Source organism: Schistocerca nitens, chromosome 1, assembly GCF_023898315.1.
Source record: "Schistocerca nitens isolate TAMUIC-IGC-003100 chromosome 1, iqSchNite1.1, whole genome shotgun sequence".
Taxonomy (NCBI): Eukaryota; Metazoa; Arthropoda; class Insecta; order Orthoptera; family Acrididae; genus Schistocerca; species Schistocerca nitens.
The window spans coordinates 493,852,590-493,867,266 of record NC_064614.1 but is presented as its reverse complement, the minus strand read 5'-3'; the positions used below and the strand labels follow the sequence as shown (position 1 = coordinate 493,867,266).

Sequence of the window (14,677 nt, the reverse complement as noted above, 5' to 3'; positions counted from 1 at the left end):
GTAAAGGAAATTAAAATTGAAGATGAAATAAAACGTTTCAGGTTTGCCGATAACATTACAATTCAGATGAAATGTGAAGGACTTGAAAGATCAGTTGAACAAAATGGTTAGTGCCTTGAAGAGAGCTTATAAAATGAACACGAACTAATGTAGAACAAGGGTAAAGGCATGTGGTTGTATTAAATCAGAGATGCTGATGGGATTAGATTAGAAAGTGAGATTCTCCAAAGTACATAGTCATTATTTGGCCATCAAAATAACTGGCAGTAGCTGAAGTAGAGATGATATAAGAGACTGACAATGGTAAGAAATCTTTTCGAAAAGAGAGATTAGTTAACATTTAATACAGGATGTCCACCAAAGGACTCCATGATTTCAAAATTAAGTATCTTGAAAACTAAGATCGATGGAACAGTGCAACAAATAGTATGTTTATTGTGAAAGTTGTAAGAATTTTCTAGAGAAGTTTGAGAGTGGTTTCAAAAGCTTCTGACAGATGGAACTGTACACTCTGCAGCCCATACAATATCAGTATGTGCAATTAAACTTGTTTTCTGCAAGCAGTCTTTGCAATCACAATATTTTTGAACTGCCCATCACTTGCAGTACTGAGAGATGGTGCAAATGAATAACGAATTCTGCATCTTGTAGTGTCTCAATGGAAATGGATTCAGATGCAGTGCTGGTCGCCGATTTGAGCTTGTCCAGCATAGAGTAATGGTTTTGGTAGACAACGTCTTTCAGTATGTCCCATAAAAAATTTTCACGAGGAGCCACAGTGGGCAAATACTGAGGCCAAACCAGCCCTGTGCCAGTAAATTTGCAATAATCTGATGCACTGACTCTATTCCTGAAGTATTCATCAAGAAAGGAAATACATGTTCAGTGGGAAGTGGTCTGGTCCCATTTCGCAAGAACTACTTTGTGCCTGGTCGATCCTCCATCACTTCCAAAACTGCAATGTGATGTTCACTGGTGTTGGTTTCTTGCATGAAAAATAGGGACAATAATGCCTCTGTTGAATATTGCAGCCCAAACAGTACCTTTGGGAGAATGCAGTGGTTTCACTTCACACAAAAGGGGTTTTTTTGAAACACCCCCCCCCCCCCCCAAATGCCTGTTTTGTTTATACAAGATGTCATTCAGGTGGAAGTGTGCTTCACCTGTGATCCAAATGCAGCCAACTTCAAATTCTGTGATATCGGTAATTATGATAATCGGGTTCGCAAAGGCAGCCCTCTGTCGCACAGCTTGTACTGGTATGGCCTGGTGGCTTTGTATTTTGAATGGAAACGTGTAGGCTCTGGCTTGGCATTTTCTCCTCAAATGATTCAAACCAATGTCTGCTGAAATTCCTCAGATGGATTTCCTTGGATTTTGCTTAATAATTCCTGTGGTGACATTTTCAGGAGTAACAACCATTTACCTGTGGTCAACATTCCCTGCTAGATCATAAGCCACGCTACGTGTCTGATAGAATTTGACAAAGAGCTTGCGAATGGTCTTTGGATTGGGTCCTTTTGGAACATTAAATAGTGTTTGAAAGCTGCACCTTGTTACCATAGAACTGTTTTAACCTGTGGTATTCCAGTACCAGAAAAAAATGCTCAGTGCAATACGTGATTTCAGTCTTTTCCTTCTTTCACATTTCAGCCCTGGAACTGATATCTTTGAGTAGTGCCAATTGCTCTGAGCAGTGCCTCATTATTTATAGGCACTATGTATTGCAGTTACGGCACCATCTATTAAGAGTTTCTAGCTACTTTGAAATTTGTGTGTAACTTGTGTAGAAAATTCTTAAGCTTTCCTAAGAAACAAACCATAGTTAATTTTGAGATCAGGAACTCATTTCACTGTTTTGCAGACTTCTCAGAAGGTATTTGGAGTGTAGCCTTGTACGGAAATGAAATGTGCATGATAAACATAAAGACAAGAAGAAAACAGGAACTTTCAAAATCTGATGGTGCAGATGTAGGCTGTGTGTTAGACGTGTAGATTGGATAACTAATGAAGAGGTAGTGAATTGAAATATTGAAAAAATTGTGGCGCTAAATTACCAAGAGAAGATATTGATTGAGAAGACACATCTGTAAACATCCATACCTGGTAGCGGTGTAAACGGGTCGTGTTAACAGGCACTGGACTTCTCTGCCTATCGCCACATGTGAGTGTGGGTTCTCCGCTGGGTGGGGGTGGGGGGGGGGATGTGTCCATGGGTGATTCCTGGGTGCCCATTGCTGCGTCTGTAGCTGCGCTGGCATAATTGGAATCTGTTGCCTCGACAGCAGTGCTGCGACTTCGCCAGCTTGTACTGTGGTGGCGGGAGCCACGGGCTGCAGGCCTCTGTTGTGATGGCACTTTGGGGGGGGGGGGGGGGGCTGTGGTATGGTTGAGTGCCCTGTCTCGGCAACCATCCCAAGTGGCAGCTGTCTGCTGTCAGTGGCCCATGGTCCCCAGTTCCTGTTCTGGTCACGGCATTTGTGGCAGCAGCATCCCAGAGAACAATGTCGACAGTGCAATACCACAATGCACCGTAGGCAGTGACTCCCATTATAGGCAGCTGCCAGTATCTGACGATAGTGACGATGATGACTACAGCGGTGATGTCACTCTGATGCTCCCTAGGTGATGACCTGCATTGCAACAGTGACTATTACTGACGTCTGCGGTTCTTCTTCCCCAGTAGGTGGGTGGAACATTCTGGTGTTGCTCGGCTGTATAACTGACCCGATTACCACCCCAGATGTTGACACCCTCACATTTTGCGAGCTGCTGCTTTCATGTCCTCTGCTGGCTGGTGACAGTGTTTTCCTTCGTGTTGCTTAACCCTTTGAATGTCAAGGTAACGATCTATCGTCACCCTCTACTGATGATAATACTGTCTCGTTCAGCTTACAGAATTGGGCACTAGATGGTGTTGGCGTGCTGATTACAGAATCTCTTTGCCTCGAGCTACGTGTAGGTCGATAGCTATCGACAATTGAGCATAGTTTCGGTGAACTATTAGTTTGTTTGTTGATGTTGTTTCGCAGTACATGTTTACCTTCTGTTATTGCATTCTACGTCCTTGTTTTTGCGTAGTACTGTTATTTATCATTGTTTGTGTGGTTTTCTTCACGTTAAGATTTACAGTTTGTTTATTTTCTCTGCATTTTTGTGAAAAATGCGACCTACACCAGGCCACAGCATAGGACTTACCGCCGAAGAAATTTGTGGACTTTTAGAATGTACTGATGATAAGAGCGTTTTAGCGAAAGTAGCAATAGTTCAGAAAGTGACAGTGGAAATGGAAATGTCGTGTGGCTAGGGCCTCCCGTCGGGTAGACCGTTCGCCTGGTGCAGGTCTTTCAAAAGTGACAGTGATGTACTTGACGATATTGTGAACGAAAGTGAAGACGAAATGGAAGATGTACAATACACTGAAGTAATTGCACCTGAAACACTACAGCCATTACCACATCCAATTCGAGAGCTGCCAGGACCAAAACATATGCCACAAGCAGGATCTCCTATGATAGAATACTTCAATCTGTTCTTTACTACAACATTGCTGCAGCTTATTGTAACTGAGACAAATTGCTCAGCTAAACAGTTCATAACTAAACATGCTACATTGTCCAAACCGTATAAGAAATGGAAGAATGTGAAAAGTACCAAGATAAGAGGTTTTATTGCTTGCTAACTAAATATGGGACTCGATGAAAGGCCCACAATGCTCTCATACTGGAGCACAAAACTGTCACAGGCATTTCCATGGTTTGGTAAAATGTTTTCTGCACACCAATTTAGGCATGGCGAAGAGTTCTCGGGCTTCCAGCTGGGTGGCAATGTCTTCAAACTGCGACGTTTTGACGAGTGACATACCCGTCATCTTCTGGCGAAGTGCCAAGACTTTGCAGATGCCGGTCCCTTTATACCTGCGGCGTGCCCCCCACCACTTGGCCGCGGGAGGCTGGGTCCAGAGGAGCCGGCGGGAGGGGTGGAGGGGGAAGCAGGTGCGCCGTTCGTGTCTCCGTCAGAGCATTCCGGTCGCGTCTTGTGAGCTGGACAGTTCTTGGTACGTTCCTGGCGTATTGCGGCTAATGCTGGATTCCAGGCCGCGCTCAGTTGATAGCCTTCGTCCCTGTCACAAGATTCTCGTGGACCTGTATTTCTATTGATTCTTTAATGACGCTAGCCCAATAGCTCCCGGCTCGGCACAGCACCCTGGTGTTTTCGAAATCAAATGTGTGGTTTTCTTTGATGCTATGTTCAGCTATAGCAGATTTCTCTATCTGTCCAAGTCGGACATGCCTGATGTGTTCCTCGCACCTTTTAGGGATGCAGCACTGCGTTTGTCCAATGTACTGCACACCACATTCGCAGGCAATGCTGTATACACCAGGTGTGTTGTGTTTGAGTGGGTCTTTAGCTGAGCCCAGCAGCTCTTTCGTCTTCGGTGGTGGTCGGAAGACGGTATTTATGTTTGACCTAGAAGGTGACAAATAGCACCAGAGCTATTGTAAATTTGACAGATAAGGGGCTAGATGCAGCCACAACCTCTGTTCTCACGAAAGGGTTGAACTTTGCACCTGTATGAAGGACCATACCGAAACGGGACATCATCAGCAGTGTAGAGGAAGCAATCTGGGTCCTACCCAAGGAGGAAGCCGAGCAGATCCGAAGGGAGACCTGCAGGATCATCGACAAGTCACGACGCCCTAAAGCCAACATTACTGCGCCGGAGCGAGAGGCTATCCGCGCGCTGAGGATGATGCTGGCATCATGGTCCTCCCAGCAGACAAGGCAAATTAGACGGTGCTGATTCGCACAGTCGACTACCAACAGAAAATCTGCTCACTGCTGCAAGACCCAGCCTACAGGAAACTCAACAAGGACCCTACATCGACGATGACCAGGAAAACTGTGGCGCTACTGAAGGACTCAGATCTACCAGAGGCAGTGGAGAATCAGCTGTATCCCAGAGCGCCAACAACACCGCGCCTGTATGGATTGCCCAAGATTCACAAAGATGGGGTACCTCTACGGCCGATTCAGGACACTATCAACTCACACAGTTATGGACTGGCCAAATACCTGGCGACACTATTAAAAACCACTGGTGGGACGCTGCAGTCATCATGTGAACACTTTGAGGAGGTGGCACTACAAACTGCTCACTGTAAACCCAGGCACTTCTTCCGCTATGTGGACGACACTTTCGTGATTTGGCAGCATGGCAGGCAGGCACTGGAGACAACCTAAACAGCATACAAGAGAATATAACCTTCACGATGGAAGTAGAAGAGAATGGCTGTATTCCATTCCTGGACATACTGATCAGGAAGAAAGCGGATGGCACACTAGGCCATTCAGTATATAGAAAGAAGACACACACAGACCTGTACCTCCATGCAACCAGCTGCCACCATCCGGCGCAACGCCAGTCAGTACTGACCACCTTGGTACATAGGGCACGTGTCATTTGTGACAAAGAAAGCCTCTCAGACGAATTACACCACCTAAGAGAGGTATTTCGGAAAAACGGGTACAGTGAAACACAGATTGGTAGGGCCTTCAAGAGGAGACAGGCTGACAAATTTCAGAAAGAAGAGGAGGAAGTTAACAAGAGACTCGCCTTTCTTCCATATTTGGGGCCCATATCAGCCAAAATTGGGAGGCTACTAAGAAAACCAAACATAAATACCGTCTTCCGACCACCGCCGAAGACGAAAGAGCTGCTGGGCTCAGCTAAAGACCCAGTCAAACACAACACACCTGGTGTATACAGCATTGCATGCAAATGTGGTGTGCAGTACATTGTACAAACACAGTGCTGCATCTCTAAAAGGTGCGAGGAACACATCAGGCATGTCCGACTTGGACAGATAGAGAAATCTGCTATAGCTGAACATAGCATCAAAGAAAACCACACATTTGATTTCGAAAACACCAGGGTGCTGTGCCGAGCCGGGAGCTATTGGGATAGCGTCATTAAAGAATCAATAGATATGCGGGTCCACAAGAATCTTGTGAACAGGGATGAAGGCTATCAACTGAGTGCGGCCTGGAATCCAGCATTAGCCGCAATACGCCAGGAATGCACCAAGAACCGTCCAGCTCACGAGACGCGACCGGAATGCTCTGACGGAGGCACGAATGGCGCACCTGCTTCCTCCTCCACCCCGCCCGCCGGCTCCTCTGGACCCAGCCTCCCGCGGCCAAGTGGTGGGGGGCACACCGCAGGTATAAAGGGACCGGCATCCGAAAAGTCTCGGCACTTCGCCAGAAGATGACGAGTATGTCACTCGTCGAATCGTCGCAGTTTGAAGACACTGCCACCTGGCTGGAAGGCCGAGAACTCTTCGCCAGCTGTATACGCCGGGAAAGCATACATTCACAATTTAGGCATCTTACGAAATTCTTTCATCTTGTGGATAGTGAGAAATGTCCAGCACTAGGTCATCCTGATTATGACCCATGTATCAGGTATTAGCCATTGGTAGATCATGCCATTAATATATTTAGACATCATTACACACCTCTTGAACAACTTAGTATTGATGAGAGTCTAGTTGGCACTAAATGTCACACTTCCCTATTACAGTATTTGCCAAAAAAACACCACCACCGATGGGGAATTCTGGAATTCTGGATGATGTGAGACTCTATGACGTACTATTGTCTTGGTTTTTATACTTACTGAGGTGCCAAAAGCCAAGAAGATAAGACTGGGATTGCAAGACATGGCTTAGGTTACTTTGTTGTCCAGAAGTTACTGCATTTGGGCAATTATTTGAGCAAGAGATATCAGATGTTTGTGGACAACTTTTTCATGTCAGTACCAGTTGTAAAAAGTCTTTATAAATTAGGTACATACATTACTGCCACTGTAAGAAAAAACAGGAAATATTTGCCAGACCAATTTAGAAAGAAATTTGGAATTGGGGAAAAGATGTGTTGTAAGTCAGCTCAGGTACTGGCATGTGCGTACAGAGAGAAAAAATCACAGCATACCCCCATTCTCTTATTGTCAAGTAATATTGGTTCTGGTGACATTGAAGTCCAAAATAAAAATAAAACAGTAAAAAAGCCAGAAATAACACACCAGTACAACCAGTATATGGGTGGAATAGACACATCCGACACGATGCTGTATGTGTATTTGGATGAGAGGCGAACTCTTCGCTACTGGAAGATAGTAGCTTTTAACATAATGTCAAGAATGATGCTGAACTCTTACATATTATACAAAGAGCATAATAAAGGAAGGAAAGTTGTTTCCAGATATGTATATACTGTCAGATGAATGGCTGCAAGGAAAAAATGCAACTGATGATCCTCGTGATTCTCTGGGTTTGAGCAATATTTCAGAGAAGAAAGTAAGATACTGTGTGTGTACTAGTGAGGGAAGGAAAAGAAGGTCAAGAACTGTTTGTAATAGATGTAATAAGGGATTGCATAGTGAATGTTTTCCTAAACGCACGTCATACTGTAAACATGGAAATTCTGTAATGTTCTCTTCAAATAAATAATAATTATCTTTCTAAATAATAACACAAATCTCATATTTCTCATGTCATTTTACTCAGAAATATGTGTAGATTCTATGGACTATAGTTAGCCTTCTTAAATTGAAGCACAGTGTTGGATATATGGAATCAGTCAAATTTATAATATTAAAAAAAAAAATTTTTATTTGGACTGTCACAATCAAATTAATTTGAAACATTATAATCTGTGTAAGCCATAATATTCTACATACTTTTATGGATAAGTGGTAATTTCTTTACATTTTTAAAGTGAATTCTGTGTGATATATGGCAATTTCAATAGAATGTAGCATAACGGTATAAATATGCACAACATTTTTAGCACATACCACTCCAAATCGGCTCACTGCAAAAGGGTTAACTCTGTGCTCTGCCAACCCAAATATGCCAAGGTGCCACAGCACTGAACTGCGCAACCGAATGTAACACACACTTGACTTCAGGCTCCCAAAACTCCTTCACATTTCAACTAACTTCATTACTATAAAACTTCTTCTGTAACTAACTTAATCGCTCTAATAATTTGATGCTCTACTTGTCCTTAGGCATCAAAAAATTACGTGATTGGTAAAGAAGGGAAGTATGGAATGGGAGTGAGATAAAAATTGTAGAGGTGAAACAAAGGTTTGGCTTTGGTAGGAAGGTGGGTGTAGGTTGCAGTAGTTTGCTGAGATGAAGTGGCTTGAACAGGATAGACTTTGGGGGGTGAACTCCATCAAACCAGTCTTTGGACACATGTCCACATTTGTTCTGGAGCATAATAGAGGAAAAACTTTAAATATTCACAATTTAAACTCCTCCCCCCCCCCCCCCCCCTGTTAATAAATTGTTTATACTAGTTTCCTCCACTGTAAGGAATTTTGTCTGGTATTAAGTGTTTCAATTTCGTTTGCACTTTCAAACCATGACTAATCTTAGTGTTTTACTTGCTAGTTGTAATATGAAACATGACTGTTACCTAGTTGCTGCTTAGAATAATTTCCTCGTACTGTGATCGGAAGCTTTGAAAACTGTTAGGAAACTTAATAGTAGCCATAATAATCTATAGTGTTCCATGTTGTAATTGTGATTCTCCCTTTTGAAGGAGATTTTTTCCTATTTAACACAACTCATAATTAGTTTCTTAGTTCCACTTACAGAAATATGAGAGCTTTATACACAGGCTGTTATTTGTCAGCCATTTTATTTTCTCTGGAGATGAGTTATCCTTGATAAGCTACTATCATTACTCTTGCATTAAACATAGCTTTTTTAAGCTTTAAAACTGAATATATTGGTAAGAGATCATGCAGTTATCTTCCAGTTTTTTAGATGCAATGTTTTTAGGACTACCAACCAGATTTTTACTTTGGACATTGTCCTTCACTGACCTACGGCTGTCCTATGAAGATATGTTTGATTCCAATGTTACATAGCCTACCATACTATTTTGTGTGCCCTTTTATTTTATGTTCTTGGTGTAGATGACGATCAGTAATACAGAATATTATCAATGCTTTACATGGTGTTTTTCTAATTTCTTCAAATCATATCATCCAGTGGTGAAGCTCATTTTCTTGTCATTCTCAGAGCTGTGAAACTGGTCCAGATTTCATTCTTCTTTTGTGTTGCTGACCACAAGTCGTACATAGACATCAGTAATGGAAGTATTAGATTACCAGGTAAAATGACTTTGTACATTGTGTTTATGCTGTCAAACACAGTTTGGAATGTGCTTTTTATGGTATTCATAATGATTTTAAACAGTATTTGAGAGGCTGCTGCAGTTTATTTCCATTTGCTATGTTCTTAGATTTAAACTTCATAACTTCATTAACTGATAAATTTTTGGATGTTTGCGAATCCAGGAAAAAAAGAATTGTTTTAATGCCATTGACAATTTGTCTTGGAAGTTTGTAGCTGTTATGAGAAGAGTTTACTGTGGTACCTGTTTTATCAGAAATAACTTAATTCTTCCTGAAGTTGTGATGATCAGTCTACCTCCTTAGTGAGACAGTAGGACCACCTGTGCTGTTGAAACTAATTCCTAAATGTTTATTTATAGTTCACTTGCATTTTTCTGTAATACATATAGACTATTGGATGTCAATACTTTAGTCACAACAAATTTAATTTGCTAACAGTAGTTATGACACAAATGGAAAGTTTCGAAATGCCAGACTAAGACTTACATCTAACAGCTATTCAGTGATTCAGATTGTAAAAAGTGTGAAACAGAAATGCTGTTAAATATTACTGACCTGTCTTTTGAGTTGAGTATTTTCTAGAGCTCTATTCTAAAACCAGCTACCACAAAACTTCATACCTGGTACAGGATAAATTGATCTGGTTTTATTATTGTAGAGGGAATTTGCCTTGTAAGTTGGAGATTTGATTCATGGTAAAATCTTTTTGATACTCACTTACATGTTATTACATATTGTAAATATGTCAATTTATTTTGCAGGCTGTTTGAAGATTCAACTAAAAAAGGTTCTGTTATTATTAATGGGCTGGAGGAGGTGACAGTACACAGCAAAAATGAAGTTTTCAATATAATGGATCGTGGTACGACCAAACGGCAGACAGCGGCCACTCTTATGAATGCAAATTCCAGGTAATGTTTGAGCTATGAATAAGATAGTACTTACCAGACAGCAGAAACTGTATGTAGTGTAACAATTAAAGACGTGTGTGTCACAAAATCTTTTTAATTGGATATTAGCTGAACCAGTCATTGTGTTAAATAATGAACTAGTAAAATTGTTGAATGGAAAAATTCTCTTTAAATAGCTAAAAGTTGCTGAACTTTGTCAGAATGAAGATCTCAAGTAAACTGATGACTATTGTGGTGTTTGCCTGATAGACCAATTCCTGTAAGTAAAATAACGTAGCAACCCCCAGATATTGGAACAACTGCAGCAGGAAAAATGGAAAAGAAAAACATTCACTATTTGATATTGGCCTCCATCCTTATGCACACACCAGAAGTTTCATGATTACTTTCACCTAAAGCCTTGTATATTGAACTGTTGCAGAACATTTGACGTATTTTGGGAAGTCAGGGAGACAGCTAATGTCGGTAACTTCATTTGATTTTTGAAAATAGAAGGCACTCATCTTTCACAGAATGAGAGTGACATGAAGTAGTGGGGTGATACCAAAGAAGATAAAATTTGTGATTGTGAAAGAGTTCTGTGACCATGCCACAGGTTGAGACACTGGATTCACACTCACAAAATACAGGGCTTAAATCCTTTCTTGGGCTTCCTAATTTTGATGGTTTTTGTCAGTCACTTTGGAAAAATGAGCTAAACTGGGCTGGGCTAATATTATTCCTCATTTTTGTCAGCTTAGCTTGTACTCAGTCTAAAATAAACTTGAAGTCAATGGGCTATTCATATTTTAATTTTTCTATCTGAAACCGAAGTCAGAACTAGTTAATCACGTATAAATACTATACAGAGTAAGTTTTCAACCTGTATCAGCAAAATGTGGTTACTGTATGCACACATCACCTCCAAGACACTCACTTAATCCTTGATTGTACTATTAAAAAAATTAGTTACTGTAGCCTGCAATCAGTAAGCAGATTGATAGATCAGTGTTTGGAACACAGGGTAATGAGAACTTAATGAATCACGGTATGTTCCGTCCCCATCCTTCATTAATCCAATGGGACCGATAACCTCAATGTTTGGTCCTCTCCTCAACTCGACCAACCAATGAACCTTGAGTTATAAAAAGAAAATCAATTGTGAATGTAGTATATTTTTACTTGTTAGCTGGCTTCCAGCATAAAAGAAACTATCGTAATGAGATGATAATATGCTGGTAAATAATATATATTTCAAACTGTGTTGGAAAAGTAGTTGGGTAAATTTTCCTGCAGTTGTACTGTGTGTCAGTTTGTACCTGAAATTAGGTACAAGCACATAGAAGGGTGGTGAAATGTGTATTATTTAGACCAGGGGTGCCCAACCTTTTTGGCAGGCAATCCAAATTTTTGAGAGGGGATTTCCCCACAGGGTGCATTACCAATTTTTGTTTTGTGAACCAAAACAAGCAAAAATATTGGATTAGTTTTTAAAGAAAATAAAGGATACTGGAGGAAAAAATATTATACAGTTTAGTGAAAAGCAATGTAAGTGGGATATCTGTCTTTGTTTGAACTGAGTGAGTCGGTGTTTATGTCAACTGAAATTGTTGCTACATGCGACAAGTTTTCCGGATGAACATCAGTAATTCGTGTTCTCATTTGTTATTTGATGTAACTCAGCTGACTAAAAAGCTGTTAACACATGTTAGTGTTTCCAAATAATGAAATCATTTTTAAAGAATATTCGTAAAATATTGGATATTTCTTTTTGTCCAAATACCCGTGTGACGGCGAATTTATTTGTTCATAACTGTTGTTCCCAAAGCCCAAGTTTGATATGAAAAGCGGAAATATCATGCATGATGTTAATCAGATGATATTTTCCTTAGAGTCGGGTATTAACATATTTAAATGGCTAGTTGTATCAACCAAGAACAGGTTGGAAAGCCATTCTTTCTCCTTGAACTTTGGGAGTCTCTTTGACTTGCTTTCAAAGAATGATGGCATTTCTTGCTTCAGATAACTCTTAAACATTTTTGCACGGGTTAGCCATCTTACTTCTGTATAATACAAAAATATGTTATCATGCAGTGAATCTGAAGACTTCAGAAATTGAAACTGACAGTAATTCTGTCCTTTCGACTTAACGAAGTTCACTGTTTTGACAACTACCTTTGTGACATGGTCCATTTTGAGGGACTTTGCACATAAGTTCTCTTGATGGATAATGCAATGAAAGTTTAGCATCGATGTATTGCCAACTTTGCTGGCCTCGTTTTCAATCAACTAGACTAAACCTTTGTGTCTGTCTGTTAGCCGCAGTAGGTTGTTATGTTTTAATGAAACACGACTTGACCCTTAGCTACACGCTTAGCGGCACTCCATGCCGCAAATGGCGCATTTCTGAGTTTTGGCAGCAATTATGGGAGGCTTGAAGTTGAGCTTCCAGGTATTCTCCCACCAGAAGTCTCCACGTGATTCCCGCATCACTCCATGCCTGTGTGTGTGATTTACAGCTTGTTGTCTGCAAGCCCTTAACCGAGAGACTTCCTCATTGCGGCAACCCATACTGATTGCGTGTGTTGGTGTTCTACAATTATATTTATAATACATGATCATGTAAGTATTTTTTTTACTACTTTGTTGCTTTTTTAGTATTATACATTTATTAATGAATAATTATTATTACTTCTATTACAAAAATAATCTACATTTTGCTTCATTCGTCTAATTATTCTATTGACTTTCGTCGTTTATTTGCTTTACTTTTGCTTTCATTATTCCCTCGTTTTTCATCTTTCAGGTCTAGACGTTATAATAAGACAGAAGAGATTGTGGAGCTACTAAGAGAGCTCTCTGATGAAGAGTGTGAAGGCAGATTAGAGCAAGAAGATACTTTCGATTTTTCAGACGAAAGTGCCAAAGAAGAGAGAATTACTGAAGATGACCATTCCAACGAGATTGAACAGTCAGGGTACAAAGGCCAAGAAACTCTGGAACTGCCAAGTGGATTTAAAGTGTTTTTGGGGCAGGGGAAAAGGTCTGAAACATTTCGGCCTAGCAATCCAGTGACCCAAACCTCGAAAATGTCTTCATGTAGTTTGTTGAAATTTTTTCCTGAACCCACACGTCTCACAGGATGCTAAAACTGAAATTCATGCATTTTTGAAGTATTTTACAATTGATATTATAGATAAAATTGTAAATTACACTAATCTATATATAGAAAGAAAGAGAAGTAGTTGCATTTATTCCAGAGATAAAGATTGTAAGGACACCTCTCGGTCCGTAATCATAGGTCTTTTAGGGCTTTTATATATTTTAGCTGTCAACAAGAGTTGCAGAGGTGATGCTTCGCATGCGTGGAAGACAAATAGTGCCAGTCTTACGGTGGCCAGGGCTGCTTTTGGAGTAAACAGATTTTGATTTTTACTACACTATTGGCCATTAAAATTGCTACACCAAGAAGAAATGCAGATGATAAACGGGTTTTCATTGGACAAATATATTATTCTAGAGCTGACATGTGATTACATTTTCGCGCAATTTGGGTGCATAGATCCTGAGAAATCAGTACCCAGAACAACCACCTCTGGCCGTAATAACGGCTTTGATACGCCTGGGCATTGATTCAAACAGAGCTTGGATGGTGTGAACAGGTACAGCTGCCCACGCAGCTTCAACACGATACCACAGTTCATAAAGAGTAGTGACTGGCGTATTGTGACGAGCCAGTTGCTCGGCCACCATTGACCAGACGTTTTCAATTGGTGAGAGATCTGGAGAATGTGCTGGCCAGGGCAGCAGTCGAACATTTTCTGTATCCAGAAAGGCCAGTACAGGACCTGCAACATGCGGTCGTGCATTATCCTGCTGAAATGTAGGGTTTCGCAGAGATTGAATGAAGGGTAGAGCCACGGGTCGCAACACAGCTGAAATGTAACGTCCACTGTTCAAAGCGCCGTCAATGAGAACAAGAGGTGACAGAGACGTGTAACCAATGGCACCCCATACCATCACGCCGGGTGATACGGCAGTATGGTAATGACGAATACATGCTTCCAATGTGTGTTCACCGTCATGTCGCCAAACACGGATGCGACCAGCATGATGCTGAAAACAGAACCTGGATTCATCCGAAAAAATGACGTTTTGCCATTCGTGCACCCAGGTTCGTCGTTGAGTACACCATCGCAGGCGCTCCTGTCTGTGATGCAATGTCAAGGGTAACCACAGCCATGGCTTCAGCGCTGATAATCAATGCTGCAGCAAACATCGGCGAACTGTTGGTACAGATGGTTGTTGTCTTGCAAACATCCCCATCTGTTGACTCAGGGGTCGAGATGTGGCTGCACGATCAGTTACAGACATGTGGATAAGATGCCTGTCATCTCGACTGCTAGTGATGTGAGGCTGTTGGGATCCAGCAGGGCGTTCCATATTACCCTCCTGAACCCACCGATTTCATATTATGCTAACAGTCATTGGATCTCGACCAACGCGAGCAGCAATGTCACGATACGATAAACTGCAATAGCGATAGGCTACAATCCGACCTTTATGAAAA

The 14,677-nt window shown here is 41.2% G+C and overlaps 1 protein-coding gene across 1 annotated transcript in view; it reads left to right on the top strand.

Moving 5' to 3' along the window:
• The window catches only part of LOC126252652 (kinesin-like protein KIF11-A), a 226,820-nt gene that overhangs the window by 54,299 nt on the left and 157,844 nt on the right, over positions 1–14,677 (top strand). The window contains exon 5 of the mRNA XM_049953558.1: positions 9,979–10,128. Within this exon, the coding sequence (XP_049809515.1) occupies positions 9,979–10,128 (150 nt within the window). The remainder of the gene's footprint in view (positions 1–9,978; positions 10,129–14,677) is intronic.